General features: G+C 34.7%; 2 protein-coding genes across 3 annotated transcripts; one reads left to right on the top strand and one right to left on the bottom strand.

The window, feature by feature from the left end:
- The first annotated feature begins 6,346 nt into the window (after positions 1–6,346).
- Positions 6,347–7,547, top strand: LOC140009477 (FCS-Like Zinc finger 13-like). The gene is made up of 2 exons (XM_072055155.1): positions 6,347–7,027; positions 7,185–7,547. The coding sequence occupies exons 1-2, from the start codon at positions 6,426–6,428 to the stop codon at positions 7,348–7,350; spliced, it is 768 nt and encodes a 255-aa protein (XP_071911256.1). The 5' UTR covers positions 6,347–6,425; the 3' UTR covers positions 7,351–7,547.
- A 1,370-nt stretch (positions 7,548–8,917) lies between these two features.
- LOC140009476 (oligouridylate-binding protein 1-like) lies at positions 8,918–15,802 on the bottom strand. Of its 2 annotated transcripts, none has more exons than XM_072055153.1 (12): positions 15,446–15,802; positions 14,055–14,116; positions 13,627–13,729; positions 13,003–13,079; positions 12,874–12,935; positions 12,691–12,778; positions 12,527–12,602; positions 12,396–12,426; positions 10,746–10,865; positions 10,330–10,415; positions 9,603–9,776; positions 8,918–9,403 (listed from the first exon to the last, which is right to left on the bottom strand). In XM_072055153.1, the coding sequence occupies exons 1-12, from the start codon at positions 15,539–15,541 to the stop codon at positions 9,149–9,151; spliced, it is 1,230 nt and encodes a 409-aa protein (XP_071911254.1). In that variant the 5' UTR covers positions 15,542–15,802; the 3' UTR covers positions 8,918–9,148. The 2 variants fall into 2 exon arrangements, with proteins under 2 accessions (XP_071911254.1, XP_071911255.1); XM_072055154.1 differs by having other exon boundaries at positions 10,330–10,412.
- Positions 15,803–19,257: the final 3,455 nt, after the last annotated feature.

Here is a 19,257-nt window from a genome sequence, read left to right as displayed (position 1 = left end):
TAAACAAGGGTTGGACAAATACTGAAGTTTTAAATTATAACTAGCCTCCTAAATTGCAACACTTTTGTAGAAGAAATCTACATTTTTGTCAAACAATAATAACAATAGTTTCGGGTTTATTTCTTACTATGTGACCTTAGAGTACCAAATAGACAAGCCTTAAAGGAGAACAATTACTTTGTAATTTGAAAACATGTTAAATAAAATTTTATTATTTGTTTGTACTGTAAAGTATATTGTTTATGGTTGCAATCATTATATGTTGTTCCTTTAAAAAAACAACATCTTCATACTTTTTGTCCTTATTTTTAACATATGATTATTATAATTACAATTAAAAAAATTAAGGCAATGAAAGGGTATTATTGAAAAGAGATTGAAAGGGATTAGCTGAGTTGTTGCTGGTAGAATTCTGTTCTAATGATTTAAGTATTAGGTGGTTGAGTAAGTGGCAAAATTTGATGAGAATAAGGATATGCTTGTTTTACATTAGCTCAACATATATTTCCTTAATAATATCTATCTTAATGTATCCTAATTTGGTTGTTGAGATTTTTATCCTGATCTTTGGTAAAAATAATTTTGGATAATAGTACACGATTATGCATGCACTCTTTACTATCCTTCAATTCTATATATTCTAAAGCAATAAATTTGGTTTCTTCTAATCCATAATAATCAGAATAAGATAACTATGTATTAATATATTGTCATCACATTCATGAACATGTCAAGCAAAAATTTAAGAAAAAAGTTATATATAGAAATACAAACAAATCGGTATATTGTCATAGTGAATGAAGCAAAAACTTTTTGTGCAAACGATAACTTGCATAAGACTTGTTACAAATAGCGATGAAGATTTCGTGCATTTATAATATTGATTGGCAAATACTAGTTGCATATTTGTTTCTTGGTTAGGGACAAAGATCTTCTCCTCTTGATGTATTGAGGCTGATGCATTTATCTATGTAACGAGCATAATTCGTTACATTGATAAAATGAAAAAGGCAACATCTTTGTGAACTCGCCATTCCATACCTTATCACTAAACCCAACCTTCCCCCAACATTCCACTTAATGTTATGCAACATTCTGGTATTTGACTATGTTAAGTAAGATTATTACTTGGTATTTGAGCAAGTTAACTAAAGTAATAGCATATTTTTTCTGTATCTATTTAAAAATGAGGTATCAACTATTTTTAATTAAGTGAGAACGGATGGATTGAATTATTGTCCAAGTTGAATTATTGTCCAAGTAAATTTGAGTCTTTGTATAGTTAGATCACAAACTGAATTGTTGTCCAAGTCAATTTGAGTCTTTGTATAGTTAGATCACAAACTTTTTAAACGCTAATTTTGTCCTTACATATCTACAACACAAATTTTTATTTACCTATATATTCAAAATCATTCAATTTCCTTTCTAAACCTTCAAACAATATTAAAATCTTTACCTCTCTTCTCTTCTTTTCTTTTTTATCCAAAACTCCCAACCCATAAATATCACGCCTCTGTGCCTACTAAAATTTGTTGGACAATAGTGTCCAAAAATGCTCTTAATTGGATCAATTACTGGACATCAAATGGAAGTCCAGTTTCGGAGGCAGAGGCTGTACCATGCAACTTGAAATGACAAGACATAGTTCAATTCTAACTTGGTTTACTGTTACGTGCTAACAAAGCTGCCATTACATTTTGTAAAGCAAACAGTATCTCATAAGCCCAGCTAAAAGTCCCAACACTAGTATCATAGCAGCTTTGGGGTCAATTATTTTGTTGGCCCATACTTGGATATAATTGGATATGGGGGTGAGCTTCTTCCACTCTTTGACAGCTAAAAAATTATTTAAGTCTTCTAACCAAATCAAAATCCTTAAAAACTCTCTACATTGAATTTATTGGGATGTTGAAACAAAATCTATATTTAAAAGTCATTATCTTGCTCATCATATGCAAACAATCCAAGAGTTAAACAAATCACAGCTAGTTGATTAGGATTAACTTCATGACAGTAGCAGGAGTGATTAAAGATAAGCTAGTTTTTTGAGTGCTTCTAACTAAAATTGTCACATAACATGGTATAGTTGAAAGTCCACAGCAACTACAATTAGGAGCTTAATGTCCCGGAAGTATATTTTTATTCTTGATCACATTTTGAAATGGCAATTGATCTTTATTTTCGGCCTAGCAAATAGGCTAGATAGGGAACAAGGCTTAGCGTAGCTAATTATATATTAACCAGTTAATTTGATTGCCTATACGACTGAAAGGAACAGAAGCTCTCCAAAACTTCTCCATCATCCTTTTTTTTTGCCTCGAAAGATGATAAATAAAATAACCAACTCGACAGAGGTTGATGGAACTTTCTGATTTATACCAGAGGAAGTAGTTTTAAGTATATCATTTTCAAGCCTTGAAGAAAAATTAAGGTGCGTCAACATCATGCCACCTAAACATTTCCTCTTGAAATATCAAGATGCATTTGTTTATTATTTCAAGTCCAAATACATTGGTGGGGAACGTCATTTCTAGTCTACATTGTACGACAACATTATTTCTAGCATTATTTTTTCAAGTAAAATTTAAATATCATCACAAATTGATTTGATAAGGATAGTTTTGTGATGACATTAAAATTTGGGATAATTTTATAAACCCCCCTTGAGGTTTTTGACAATTACAATTACTTCCCCTAAGATTTGAAAAATTACGAAAATCTCTCATAGAAAGTATGTCTAGATAACAATTCATGTTGTATAAATTGATTAATAAATATAGCAAGAAAAGTCGGGAATGAAGTATGACGTATGAAATTAGACGACATTAGTGTTTTAGAATAAAAAAGTATTACCAAAAAAGAATTTTTATTTTTTCTCTTTTAAACTCATTTTCATTTAAAATTTGTAAATTTTATGAAGGCTATCATAGTTTTTTTGTAGCAACAAGGTAAGTAAGTTTAATTTTTTAAACCTTAGGAGAGGCAACTACAATTATTAAAAGCCTCAAGGGAGGTTTCAAAAATTATCCCTTATAATTTTAGCTATAGAAATTAGAGCATGATTTTATTGTTAATCGGTCAACGTCCAAGCGCCCCAAATTTCTTGCAAGAAACAAATAATTGAGGCACTGTCGAACGTCACCGTCTTAGATGGATGGCGTATTCATTCGAGGGGCACAATTTCACGTGGCTGGACAAGAGACTTGCCAATCAGACATCAACGAGTGTGGCTTTGATGAACCAACCACCTCAATAGTATTTGGTCACCCCGTTTTTGTCTTTTGTCTTTGTCTTTGTCTTCGTCTTCGCAGGGTGAAGGTCAAGGTTTAAATCTTACTTTTTACAAGAAAAATTAAAGTTTAATGTAACTTTTTTTAACTCATAAGAGGCACCCGTGTGTGTGTCGATTTCTAATAATCGTGTTGGATCATCTCCTTAATATAGGTTAAAGTAAAAATAGACGTAAATTGTGATAATGGACAAAAAAAAATATGATTTTGATGTGACATTTTAAGTAATTAAAATTAATAACACTTATTCAAGCCAAATGTAATAAATCTAATTTTTTTTTCTTTTTTTGGAGATAGCACATAGTCCTTACAAAAAACTTATCCCATTTTTTCATAAAATAATTAAATGAACAGCTTTTATCCAATAGAATTAAGACTGGTAAGATCTGGACCAGATTTCATTTACTCACAACATGAATGTTTCAAAACGACAGTAGATTATACATGGCAAAAGCCCCTCAAAGATCCATACCTTTTCTTTTCATTATATAAAGGATTTTTCTAACGAATATTTAATATGTTACGAAAAAATTACATCTAATTTATTATGTGAATACATATTCGCATTTTTCGTCCGGTTTGTATTTCGACACTTTTCTAAAAATTTACCACGCATGACTACGTTTAAAAAACTCTTGCTATAATGAAACCAAAACCGTGGTTTCTAACGCAGTATGGAAGACAGAATGGGGTTTTATTACGTTTACTGGAAATTTCCAACGAATAATATTTATCACATCAAGGCCTCAACATCTGAAATGGCCTTGTCAATTGCCCGCCGCTTGCTGAAATATATTGGATTGAGCATTATTTATCCAATTTTATTTACTTACATCATCATTACAATTTTTAATACATCTTTTTATCTTTTCAATTACCTTTTTATCTCAGATACATCACATCATAAAAAGTGTTACAGTAAAAATATTCCAAATAACTTACAATCCAAACAAACTCACTTGTAGTACTATTAGATTAGATACGTTTTCACAAATTCTATGTTTGCGCTTCTTTTACTCCCACGGATCATTAATTAGCATAATAAGACTTTGTCAAGTTGTTCACGCTACTGTTTTTCTTTTTCTTTTAAAAAAAAAATAATGATTCATAGGTCAATTAAGGTATCAAATAGCGCAGTGGAATCGATAGTGATCTTAAAAAGGGAATGTCATTCGTTGGTCAAAGTTGAAATTATTGCCAAAACCCTCAGTTGAGTACATGTTCGTAGTTTACGAGAAGTTTTATTATACCAAATAAGGAAAATAAATTAAATATTGATCATGTAAACAAAAAGAAACCAAAAAACGAAGATATTTCTCCTTTTCATCAATAAACGAAGGGTAATCTTATTTGCACTCTTCATATGTTATTTACACTCAAACTATTCCATTTTTATTTTTATGAGACCATAGTACCCTCTTCTTAATTTCTTCTCCTTGCCTATGAATTAACTTTACTAGATTTCCTCTTACATTCTAAAACCAATTAGTTATTCTATTACACAGTAAAATGACTAATTTAAAATTGTCACTAATATGTATTATGTTTTTTTCTACAAAACTTCACGAATTTATATCATGCAAAAGATCAATCTCTCAATGTAATATGAATAGATTTCAAACTTCAAACCCAAAAAAAAAAAAAATCCCAAGCTTCAAAGATGACCAAAATATGAGTATAACTACAATGTCTCACAAATAGGACATTAATACTTCAAAAAAAAAAATCTACTAAAAATAGCTCATATAGCCATCATAGAGGGAGTGAAACTTTCTAATATATTTCAACAAAAGTATAACAGCATCTAATATCCAGATGATGCAACAGAAACCTCAATTGTGCTCGTCAAAAATATGCAAAATTGAAATTGAAATAAGAATATGAAAAATAAATAAAAAAATAGTTATGTAAATTTAGAAAAGAGAAGCAAAAGTTATGTAGATTAGAAAAAAGAGAACACAATTGTGCCAAACTCTCTTACATGTGAACACAAGATGGGATAGAAGAAGAAATTAAAACAAGGTAATATGATCTCATCGAAATAAAAATGAGATAGTATGAGTGCAAATAACATGGCCCTAAACTAAAGAGTATAAAATAAAAGGTATCACAAAACAAAATAGGGGACTGAGTGGTAAACTATGAAAAATATCTTTCATTTATACTTTTTTTTTTCCACCCAAGAGTTAGCTACTAAAGATATTACAATAGGATAGATCAAGGAAGCCATAATTGTGATGGATACTGGCGATTTTTAATAAAATACTATTTATGTGCCCTCCCAAATACGTTTTCTGATTGGTGATATTTAATAAAATATTATTATTTATTTACCCTCACAAATACGTTTTCTAATCAATCATTTTAACTTTTTTCAACCCTAAACCCTCAAATTCTACTGATCACTGACTGCTAAGAAGGAATTACGGGGCCACCAAAAATCGCTCTCAGGTACAGCACGTGGGGCCCAAAATTCTCGTGGGCTCAGCATCAAACCACAGAATAAATAAAAAGGACACGCACTAAAATAAAATCAGTGGGCTCCTAATCCCTAAACCTCCTTAGTGGGTCTGGGTAATTAGGCCTTGAATCCATCTTTCGATCTCGGAAACGTGTCCCGATCTCCGGCGACGAAAATCACCGGAATCTTTGGTTGCGCCAAGCAACGGTCCGTGTGGGTCCATCCTGGGGATTGGGTCCCAATCACTGGAGATGGACGTGCCTTTAAAAAATAGCCCACTGACAAGTGACATTTGCATTAAAGTTGCTAAGCAATCAATTTTTAATAGTTGTACAAAAGCGACTCCATCATTATTCCTCTTCCTCTCTGCCATGCAATTCCAATCACTACTTCTATAATTTCTAACCAAACCAATGGGCTTAGTCGTCTAACAACTCCATCAAACATCACAATTTGCAGCATTATTTTAACACCCTCCCCACCCCACCCGCAAAAAAACAAAAAAGAGCAGTGGAGCCCATATGCCCCGCACCCCAAGCCACCCTTCCTCCCTAGGCTCCTAGGCTCCCATAAAAGAGCTTTGCAGCCCCAAGCATTTCTTGAATTCGTAAGAGTTGAAGCCAGAGCTCCAATTCTCAAACTATAATATTATAAGAAAGATTTAGTCAGTCATGCTAGGCAAGAGACCTACTCCAGTGATTGGGAACCTGACCAATTCTTTATTTTTAGGCAAACGGACGGCCGGGCTAATGGATGTTGCCACTAGCCCCAGAAGTCCATTGGAGTTCAGGATTCAATCCCCCAGAGGCATGAAGCATTATGATCTTGGTGGGGTTGGATTAGGAATCGTTGCTGCCCTTGAAAAGTCAGTTCATGATCATGCAAATGAAAATCTTGCTACCAAGGCCTTGTCTAATCGGAATATTAACCGGTCCAATCCAATTCCTGTTAATCCAGCTGGGAACTTTAACGATCGAACTAACCGCAAGGGAGGTATTGAGGAAGCGGAGATGGATAGTATGGAAGATTATACTTTTGTGACTTGTCATGGACCAGGCAACAAGTCGTTTACCAGAGTGTACTATGATGGAGGGAGCAAAGGATATCAAATAAGTGATTTTGGTAGGGAAGGTTCAAGAAGTAACCGTCCCAGCTTGTTCACCTTATCTCCTGCTAGATTTGATAATTCTCCAGCTATCCCGACTTGTGATTTTCTCGATTCTTGCAACTTATGCCACAAGAAGCTTCAAGGCAGAGACATTTACATGTACAGGTACAGTATCAGCTACGCTTTAGCACTTATCATGGTTCTCTTTCTTATTTATGTAGCTTCTTCCTTGTGATCATGCTGTCCTACCCCATCCTTGATTGCTTATTGATCAATAGGTTGTTGAGGCGATTATTCATATCTTGGTTTACATGATTTGCAGGGGAGAGAGAGCATTTTGTAGTACAGAGTGCAGATACAGTCACATGATGATGGATGAACACAAAGAAAAGTGTAGCTCTGAAGCTTCAAGATCAGTAGAAGTTTCAAGCTCACCTTACAAAAATGGCCACGGCCAGATACTTTCACCAGGAATTTTTGCAATCTAAACTAACAAAACGACACTTCAATCAAGCATGAAGAGTCATGCCATAAACGATTAGTCCATGTATATACGGGAAGAGTCTTATACATATGAGGAACCACCGATTAGAGAAAGGTCTCTTTTTCCTTTCTCCAATTTTGGTTGCATGTAATATTAAGCTTCAACCTCCAATTTATGAGAATTTTGAGTTTCATGGTAAAAGATCTTCAGCTCAACTTTAATTTGTCACTCGAGTGAAAGAACAACTTTCTTGGAGGGTTTTTTTTGAATATGGAGATTGGAGAAGCATGAAGCTGCAAATGCTTGTCCAAATCGAAAACCTGTTTTATTGTCAAGATGATAAAAATGAGTGAGGCCCAGGTTTTGAACCTCTAGGGAACATGTGTACCACTCCGCATAGGAGCCATCATGAGCTCTATCTTTAGCACATCTCGAACTCGCACATCTTTAGCACTTCGAACCCTTATTGGTCTGATCTTCCATTCAATCCAGACACAAAAATTTAGAAGTGATTGATGCTGTCTAATAATATTATCCTTTAGTTTTTCTTTTTAAAAAGAATTTATCGTGGACAAAGGTACAAGATGCACGTATGAGCGAAGAGCCCTATTGCTAACTTGTAGTACGGAATCCCAAGGGGAAAGGGTATATGAAAAGTGAGGTCTAATGAAGTCGTGTACTGACCAACCAGGTACAGTGGCTATGTCCTTTCTTCCCACAGAACTGCTGAAGAAATTCTCAGTAACGTAGTCCGTTGGAAACTGGAAAGGTCCCCTGACTTTTTGCCAGAACAACGGCATGCGATACTTCTGCTCTAGCAGTATCTCACCATGCGTTCGTTGCAAATATCTAAAAGCATAGACATCAGAGACTTGTTGGTCTTTATATGCCTCGGGCCACCAATACTCGGTCGGTCTTGTCTGTACGCCATTTTTTTGTTAGATATTATTTTATTTACATCACAAAAATATTTTCTAATCACTTTTGAGTTTTCTCAACTACAATTTTTTTTAAATATTGTTTTATTTTGTCATCCTATTGTAAGAAGTTTAGGCAAATGTCCTTTTGCATCGTTATGCTTGCAATTGAATTGATTGCAAACGACGACCATTTTAACGGAGTTGAACTCAACTAACATTTTGTATCTGGCTTTAGCTAGGATTGAGTAACAAAAGAGAACGGAATTCTATAAATCATCTTCTCCATGCATTAGATCGATTAAGCCCACTTGTCTCTCAACTCTTGAATTCTTTTCTTTGCAACCAGTGGTGCGTAAATGGCAAAAAAAAAAGAAAAAAATCCCACCGACTAGCATTTTGTCTGCTATCGAAGTTCGGATGTACAAGTGCACTGCCAACGCGTATACTCCATTAAATGGATATGCATTGTCTATATTTTGATTTTTGTACAATCACCAAAAATTTCTGCCCACCACCAAATACAGCCACACCATTAGGTCATGGTGTGGTGGGAGCAGCAGAACCCAAGTACATAAACTGACTTTTGCCCCATAAATTGTCCATGAAGGTTGCCTCTAAGGCAAAATAAAGAATGGTCATTTAATACGCAACTAAAGAAAAAACATCCAAAGTTAATAAGATCATTAAATCCCCAACGGACAAGTCTCACAGAATCTATTATCCCCAAAATAAGATACAGGCTACATATTCATACACATTGCTGTAAGATATGGTGATCCAACAAACTGGAAGCAAAAGATTAAGGCAGAGAAAGCAAGCCAGGTATAATCAACACACTCAATACCTGCCTAGAAATCATTTGCAGGAATTTCTTTTGGTTTGTTACTGATAATATATAGGTGGCTGGGTGGTAGCAATACCCGGATATCCACCATCATAGATTGCCTGGCTAGCAGCTCCAATTCTCTGACCCTGGGGATGCATCAAAGCTTGTGCACCAGCCATTTTACTCAAAGCAATTTGTCGCTCGTAGGCTGCAAGATCCGTGGCTGAAAATCCTGGCATGTGCGCTACAGCTGGCAGGGGTAGAGGAGTGGAACTAGTCCCAGGAGGAGTAGGCTTGCTACCCCAGGAGCACTACAAGAAAGCATAAGAATATGTAATAACTTTGACACCAAAAAATCTACATGCACAAAAAAGGAGCATAAGAATTTTCTGTCAGACTGAGTCTGGAGACAATAGATCATCATGACCATGCTTTATACTCCGCAGAAATCAAGTAACAATTACTCACTCACTTGGTAACTTGCAAGAAATTCGTAGCTTAGTGGCTTACCTTGATTGGCTTGCCAAACAGAATACATGCATTTCCCAACTGAATAGCACGAGCAGCTTCGGCATGGTTGCTGAATCTCACAAAACCAAAACCCTTGTCTCGTTGAACACGGACATCTTCGATCACTCCAGCTCCAAGAGAGTGGAAATGACGATGGAGATCCACCGATGTCACCTGCAATGTCTCAATGTTAAATCCAAAATTGATAAGCCTATGAGCATATCTCCGTAAGGACCATAGAATTTAGGACCCACTCCTCCTCAACCAAATATTTCATATCCAATAAAATATACAAATGGAACCCAGATAAAACTAAGTGACAAACAACTAAAGGAAAAGTGTGTAAAGGCAACATTACCAACAAAAGTAGCAGGTAAAATGTCAAAACATTTGATGAATAGTGTTTTAGTAACTATTAAAGATAAATGCCGGCACAATACATCAAAGAGCAAGTTAAAACTGATAGATTTATGGTTGCATGCAGCAAGAATTGTTAGATTTCTGTACTATATTCTTTTTGAGTTGTGGCTCGCACTTAACTTGGGTTAAGGTATAACAAAATGTCTTGAGCCGTAAAAAGGAAGCATAGGTATGTAGTAAACTCCGAAGCATCAATGGTTTGGTGCCATGGTCTACAAAGATTTGGCAGGAGCACTTCATAATATACAACAACAAATTGGATGAAAGAGAAATATAAGTTGCATTTGTTAAATTGGCTTAAACTCACTTCTGGGGCAAGATTGCCAACATAAACAGTGGTATATTGGGGATTATTTTCTGGAGCATCTTCGCCACTCTTCTCTTGACCATCTTCTGCATGATGAATTCATAAATTTGTAAGCTATACATTCAAATTGAGAACTGTCATTCAGTAAGATCTCTTAAAAACCATAGATGCATGACAATGACCAAAAGAAGAAGACAGCCAATGCATTCACAAAATACAGTGGTTAAGATGCACCTGTAGACCATTTTCCTTTAGTACTACGAAATGTAGGTTGAATCAATCACTTCAACTAGAAGCGTACAAAATATCAGAATTAAACAAACAGCAAGATTTTTCGACGTGGTGAAAGAAAATCAAATTCAACTGGACAACAAGGTGCCTAAAATTATCACATTCCAGATTGCACTAAGAACCACCTGATGTTCCATTTGTAAGTTCCACCACACTTTTTGCATCTAAGCTCTGTTTGTCATCACCGTTAGCAGCACCTTTTGCTGCCCAGTTGCAGCGTATTTGTCTGCTCCCAAGCCACTTCCCTGCAGTGTTGCAGAATGAATTACAATTCCAACAAGAGCATGACAATATTAAACTCCAGAATGTGTGTGCGTGTGTGTGTGCATATATATATATATATATATCCACGAGTACAATGATAACTGTAAATTAAAAAAAATTTCTTAACCTTTTCCCAACCCTCAATAAGTACAAAATTTCTATTGTAAATAAGCATCTCCCTACAACCTCCAACATGTTGTAGCCACCCACACAAGACAGCATCTCCTACAGGCTACAAAGACACTTTTTGTGAAAAAGTACAAAACTACGCTTCCAGAGGAGAAGAAAGGGACCTAAGGAAGTCTTTTGAACATAAACAGTTTACAAGTAGTTGACACTATTTGAAGTCTTGGTCCCAATTCCACGTAGTCATTTCTGCCCCTTCAAAATAGGCATACAATTTTCCAGTGTAGTTTCTTTTACTATATTAAACTCCAGAATATATATATATATATCCGCAAGAGTACAATGATAACGGTAAATTAAAAAAAAAATTCTTAACCTTTTCCCAACCCTCGATAAGTAAAAAATTTCTATTGTAAATAAGCATCTCAATACAACCTCCAACATGTTGTAGCCACCTATACAAGACAGCATCTCCTACAGGCTACAAAGTTACTTTTTCTGAAGAAGTACAAAACTACGCTTTCATAGGAGGAGAAAAGGACCTCAGGAAGTCTTTTGAACATAAACAGTTTACAAGTAGTTGACACTATTTGAAGTCTTGGTCCCAATTCCATGTAGTCATTTCTGCCACTTCAAAATAGGCATCCAATCTTCCAGTGTAGTTTCTTTTAATACTAAAACATCTACTAAAACATCACCAAACATTTTCAAGCTAGACTAGATATTTTAGAACTTTCCCCCTAGCGAACGTCAAACTCCCCTCCTTCCAAGCCAAAACAAGTTTGTGTAAGACATGCAACTCTGGCAGTGCACTACATAAAGCAAAAGCCACCCTAGTCCCACCGTGCACAAGCACTTCCACTCCAAACAAGCAACAGCCCATGTCCTTGACAATTTCAACAAAGAAAACTAAAGATAAGCAGTGTATTGAACATGTCCCCCAAAATACATTATATACAGTTAACAAAGAGAATGAATTAGTCCACGGATAAATTTCCCCAGGTGCAGTCCAGGTTAATGCAAAAAATGATGTTAAAGACCCCATCAAAATTGGGGAAAACTGAATAACACTGCTCAGATCAGTTTCTCCAGCATGAAGATTGACCAACTAGAACAATAAATGATCAGCAAGCCAATTTGCTCACCAATCCAGATCCCAATACATTATGCTTCACTGATACGGCTAAATATCTTTGCTTTTAACAAATTAACATCCACCTTCCAAATAAAGAAAATTTTAAAAGAAGGTTGGCAAACAAACAAGAACAATAAAAGGATGCCAGAAAGGTATAGAAGCAAATAGCCTCCATAAAATTATCGTGGTAGTAGATTCAAAAGAACATAGTGAGACGAACAATTTTGAAACAGCAGGAAAATCTCCTTACCATTCAAATCATTTATAGCACTTTGGGCTTCCTGGGAGGGAAAAAACATATCAAAATCATAAAGATAGGATAAAATTAAAAGTACAAATGTGAAATGCCTATAAATGGATTCAACAAGACCATGTAAGCACCTGCTGGCTACGGAAAGAAACAAATCCAAAACCTCTTGAACGACCAGTCTTTTGATCCCACATAACTCTTGCATCTCTGTTAAAAAGTGCAAAACATTGTAGCCACCTTCATTCTTACCCAAATCATAGAAAGTAGGAATGACCAAGAGAATAATGAAACTTACGAGCAGCTAGGATAGACAGAAAAGCAAGCAAACAATGTGGAATCTGTAACCTCTGGACTAAGGTCGCCAACAAAAATGTTGAAGTGATCTACAAATCATGACCATAGGATTAAATGGGATAAATAAAAAAAAAAGATATAAAAACTACACAACATCATCAGTTGAGAGTTTATATATATATACTTGACGTGTCCTCCCTCTGAGCGCTGGCATATGCCCAGTTAACTTTTATAGGTTGTCCAAATCTGTAGACTACGACGTCAGATATCGAAAGTCATAATATTTAAGACCACAAAAATGTAAAACACTTACAGATGTCGCCCATTAAGAGTCACAATAGCAAGTGCAGCTGATCTTCGGTCAAAGTAATCCACAAAACCATAGGATGACTGCATAAAGAGGAGCAGAAAAAGTCATCATCATTGAGCAAGTAGGACATGAAATTCTAGGAATGATGTTTCAAAGTCTTTTGCCTTCTTGGTCCAAAAAAAAAAAAGAAATCTGAATCCTTATAAACTGATCGACTACAGACACAAGTAGGAAATCTTGGTACTCAAGCATTAAGAAGAAATTTGTTGATGCTCAAAATTCTGGAGCTGGTTGTAGCTTAGTCAAGACAAGAAGACAGCAGATTCTAAAGAAGGGGTATGTTTCAAAAACCAATAGGTCTTTCTTATAATGGGAAAAAGGTCCAAATGCATCGCATTCTCATCTTACATTACTTGAAAGATTCCTATAGCTAAAAGAGCAGCTTACTAAATTGGAAATGTTCAACCATACTTCTATAGTCAGCTTGAGAAAGTTTCAATGATATGTTGTATTTAATATAAATTAATAGCAATGTAAACTGCTGATGGCACCTTACATAAATTTGTGGAACAGTCTTACAAAATCAGGCAGAGAGGAAGAAAGAAAGTTGAAGCAATGTAAACAAACCTTCTCCTTTCTGATGAGCTTGCAACCTTCAAGAGGACCAGTACTAGAGAAAACCTCTTGAAGAAGTGGTTCTGTCACTTGTGGGTGGATATTCCCAACATATCTGCAATATCTCATTGAAATACAAACTTAAGAGGAGTATATTGGCATTTTACTTTTTGAGAACTGACACGGAACAGCAGAAAACAGACACATGCACACAGATTACATCCATAGAATTTATTGAACATAAACAAAAGTACAACTTAAGTACATCTTATATCATTCTTGTGTTGTCTATGAACCAATGCATTACCATAAGTAAACTTTTAATTTATGCACTCATCTCCTACAGGAAAACCCCCAAGAGATGCAATAACAAAAAAATGTCAAAAAGGCTACCCAAAAAGAAAAGAGAAAACAAAGTAAAATCTTTGCAAGGCACTCACACACTGCGGCATGTACTTGAATCAAATCTTGGAGGCAGATTTCCACTCAATATAGGCTCTATCTGCAGATTAGTGATAAATGTAAAGATCCAAAGAAAAGAAAAGAAAAGAAAGAAATAGCGAGGGAGAGAGGTAAACTCCAAAATAAATGAAACCTACAGTTAATTCCAAAAGGATTAAGAAAATAATAAGGAGGTGACCACTCATTAGGATCAATATTTCAACTCAAAAATTAAAGGTTTGCCTTCATAAAATCTCATTTGTGTACATAAATATATCTATAGTAATCAGTGGGGTGATATAAAGGACCAAGTCTAATCTCTATTCTGGATTCATAGAAACATTGCAAAACAGATAAAACCAGTCATCTAACTCATACTTGGATTAAGCCTTCGCTACTTCAACAGAAAGTAGACATTTAGGGCAGCAAAAGATATGCTCATGAGCACAAATCAAGTGTATGTGAATATGCCTGAAAAGGTGGTGGACAATTGACCTCAAGACTTATAATACCAAATTAGCTCTAACACTCCATCGTTGAAATAAAGGCACCTATATGCAAACATAAAAATTACAGAAAGCTAGAAAATAATTTTTTCCAATTCCACCTCTCATCTCAATCAAGAAATTCTCCAAAGTCCACAGCCGTCGAATCCCACTTATAACAGGAAATTTTCCAAGCACAAACATGAAAACGCAAACAAGCTCATAATTAGAAGGAAATAAAAAAGGTAAATACAAACCAGCATATAGACGTGCATCCATACTACTACTACAGTAATAATAGAAATAAACTAATAATAGCTCATGAAAATGAAACAAATTTTACAGGAAAGAACTGAACTTTCAATATCCCCGCAGTTTAAGAATATAAAACGAGGAGGTAGAATTGACTCTGATGCAACTTAAGTTTTAAACTCAAATTTGACCATTTTTTTAAGGAAGAAAGAACCCACGTGCACCTACGAGCATGGCTGAGTATTCATTCTGGAAAACTGTTTTTTGAGAGAGAGAGAGAACAAGAGCTATATTAATTTCCAAACTTTTTCCCCATCTTTCTTAAGCAAAATAGAGCAATTAGCTAGAAAAAGTGTAGACAAATTAAATGTCCAAAAAAGAAACAACTTCAAAACAAAATATCAAACAAATTTGACTTCAGCGAAACAAAACAGAAAACATATCTAATTAAGCATATATACGTAATAATATCGAAACAAAAAAAATCCGACTCGACATCAACGTAAACAGAGTAAAAAACATAATTCTTCCACTATATGTTTTTGAAGGTGCTAACTTTATCTCTACTGAAACCTAGATAAATAATCATGCAAAAAATTTCAAAATAAAACTCAAATTAAAAGAAAAATAGATAAAGAGAGAAATAGAAAGACCTGAGTATGAGCTAAAAGACCCGGGTGGTAGAGAGATTGCTGCATCAATGCTTGTTGTTGCTGCTGCTGCTGCTGCTTCAGCCTCTGCTGCTGCATCTTCCTTTTTTTAATTTATTTTTCCGAGAATATAATAGATTAGCTAAATATCGGATAAATTAATAGGTAAGGAGTTGAAGATTAGGGCTTGAAAAAGGGGAAAAAATGGGAAGGGGGGGGAAGCGGAAAAATAAAACGGAAATAAAAAGGGAAAAAAGAAAAAAGAAAAGAAAAAGAAAAAAAGAAAAGAAAAGAAAAGAAACCCTGGAAGGACAGAGAGAGAAGAAGGCGAGAAGGAGATGATGTACTGATGCTCCCCCCTCGCGTTCACGCTCGTTTTGGATCTTTATAATGGAGGGTGAATAAAAATAGGGTACATCTCTCAAAGCTGATTAGCGGGGCAATCGGGTTTTGTCTACCGCTCGATCTCTGGGATTTTTGCATCTGGTGGCAGACCCAATTTCTCAATTATTTATTCCCAGAAAGAAAAGACCGACTCGGATGAATTAATTTCAACGTTAGCTGGGTTTCACTTCCCCTTGCACTTGTACATCGACTATGTTTGGATAGTAAATTATATGAGATAATTTTATAAAAAATATTAAATATATTTGAATAGTAAATTATTTTAAATAATATTTTATTTACATTATAACTATATTTTTTAATTTATTTTTTTATATTTTCAATCACTTTCTTATTTCACATACATCATCACATCATAAAAAGTATTATAATAATTATTTTAAATAATACTTTATCCAAACAAACCATAATACAATAGTACATTTTTGATATGACGTATGTGAGAAAAGTGATTGAAAAATATGTTGATTATGCAAGTAAGTCAGTGCGTAAATAAGATGAACATAATAAATATGTAATCCAAACACACTCAATTCACAAGTGGACGAAAATAATGTGTAATTCAAACAACGTTAGCATGTCTAAGTCCATAATGTGGACGAAAGAAGGTCGGGTTCATCAAATTGGTAACTGTATCGTACCAGTTAACTGATGATTGATTCAAATGACTATTTCATGAACATTTTTATATTTTAAAATACATAAAAATGATTTATTTATTTACGTTTCAAAATTAATCACTCAATCAAAACATAATCGCTATTTTACATCATGATTTATCGAGCTTGTACCAAAATGATATTTCAAAAACATCTTCTTTGAACAAAAACGAGGGTACATTGACAGCAAAATATTATTGGTTACATCTGTGATATGTTTAGTAGGATGAATGATGTAGATGATGGTTTGAAATGGGGCATACTATCAAGAGAGGTGCAAATGCAAGGTTCGTGGAACCAACATCAGCCATAAAAATTTGGTATGATAGGATAAACAACATAGAAAGGCCTAAGTGGCTTTGACTTGACAAAAATTTCCAAATATTGTTTAGTTCAAATTATTTTTTTATCTTCCATGCATCATCTCATAAAAAAAATACTATAATTTATTTTAAATAATAAAAAAAAAATTTCAAATAATCCCCTGCCCAAACACACCTACTGTATCAACCATTGATTAAGCTACGGCATTGAGATTGGACTAGTTACAATCAGAAATGAGATTGACCGGTTCACCAAGCCCAAGCACCCCGTTGAAGTCCCGATCATAGGCCACAAGTCCATAACATTAGTACACGTACCAATGCAAAAATTGTGTATCTAAAAACTTGATGATCCACGATTCAGATAAAGACTCGTATATTGGGCTTTTGTCCAGAGCGAAGCTTGAGTTGAACCGTAGAACTGGAGTTACATCCACGCACGATAAGGGCCAGCTGTATTCTTTTGCGGCCTTGGATGCTTAAGTTAATGGAGGCTTCATTTTGAGTAATTAATCTAGTAGGCTTTGAAGTAATATATTAATCTGTGTTTGTCTTTTTCAAGAAAAAGGCAAAGAAAAAATTTTATTGTGTTATGTAATTGGCATGCAGGTTAAAATGGAAAATAGTAATAGTATTTTTTCTTGCCATGGCGATTTATAATGAGTTGTGAAATATGTCCCGAATAAAAATTTGGAACAATTCATTGTTGATGATTGTTGGGTGGGTTAAAGCATGAGATTGGTGATTGCCCCTCTGACCTTTCAAATGCCTTTGTCCACAATAAAGATGATTGGGCTGATATGCCATCTTGCTGACCTAATGCTGCTAATGCCCACGATTAGTTAGATGACTGCGAGATGTTTGTTTTGATTCTAGAAGTCCTCCCTTTTTCTCGTCTCCTTTGTAAGGTTTGGAGTTTACTGAACGGGAAAAGGGGGAAAAAAAGGGTCCTTGATCACCTAAATGTCAATTTGTTTCCGATTTTGTTGTCAAGTAACAATTTCTTCCGGATGCTTAGGCCTGCTATTGGCGTGAAAGAAAATAAAGAACTAGTGCTTTATTTCATAGTAATAGAAGAGAACAGATTTTGATGTTATTTCATAAAGAACTATGCAGAACACAAGAGAAGAAAAGAATAATATTTGGATCTGGATGTGGATTTACATGCCTATTTATTCTCTTGTTTAATAAATCTTGATGAATGTCCGATGAGCAAATCGATATTATAATACAGTTTAATAAATAACTTCCAATTTCTCTCCCTATATGTTAACAAATCAATCATCTCTATTTTCTCCTATATTTTTTCCCTTCAAAATCAGAATCAAGGGAAAATACCTCAAACCTGCTCTTTTCTCTCCCACTCAGTGCATGCAAAGTAGTTATCAATTTTAAATCGCAAATGTTGTTGGCTTTCCTCTCGCTCTGTTTGAACAGAAGGAAAGTTGTATGGGAAAATAAAGTAAACGAAAGTGAGGTAAAAGAAAATGAATATGAAATTTTCATACACGTTTGATTACTAAGGAAAACATTGAGAAAAAATAGAAAGTTAGTGACAATTATTGAAATCTCTATGAGTAAAAATTGTATAGGATACAAAATACAAGAAAGTGCAGGAAAATGAAAGAAAATTTTCAACATTCCTGCACAACATGCAAACAAACTAAATGATACTACTGTCCTCACTCCTTTTAAGGTTTGCTGATTTCAGTTGCAAGTTGGAACCTCTCTTCTTCCGGTTCGTTTTTTTTATTCCAAAATTGCAGCTATTCATAACTAAACCGCCCATGGCAGTTCAGCTTTTTCACACCTGCAACTCCAAAGTCAACCAAAACCTCACTTAATTAATCTTGGAGTTATATATTATGGTTATTTTCAATGCTTGTAATACTGGCACGTCAAACATTGCCGTTATTTTAATAGTAATAAAATGTTTTTTAGTTCTCTTAGTTTAATTAATTGTCCCATTAAACTAGTAGTAGTATTTAGTTAATGTATCAATCAATGCCTCTCATACACTACTGCATCCATAACAAATTAAGCCTCGCATTTAACACTACTGCATGTTTGTTTAACAAACCCTCACATTTAACCTTGCAAAATTTCAAAAGATGGGATTTTATCTTGGGACAAATCCTCGTCCTTCAGCACAATAATAACATTTGTTAATTAATAGTGACAATTTAGTAGTATAATAGTAAGAAATTAGTCGACGGGAGCAATTTTGCACTTGCTAATTTCATCCTTTTTTTTTTCCACTCTCCTATCTCCAAAGACATTTGGAATTACTACTACGTAACAGGGTCCGCCAATTGGCTTCCCGGTTAAGACAAGGCAAGAAGGAAACATCGAGGAAGCAGGTCCCGACTCATAATGGTTGAGCATAGGCCTACATAACCATCCTGCACATCACATTGCCAAGCGCAAT

Source organism: Coffea arabica, chromosome 6e (assembly GCF_036785885.1).
Source record: "Coffea arabica cultivar ET-39 chromosome 6e, Coffea Arabica ET-39 HiFi, whole genome shotgun sequence".
NCBI lineage: Eukaryota > Viridiplantae > Streptophyta > Magnoliopsida > Gentianales > Rubiaceae > Coffea > Coffea arabica.
Note: the sequence above shows the minus strand (reverse complement) of the source record. Positions and strands in the feature narration are given on the sequence as shown.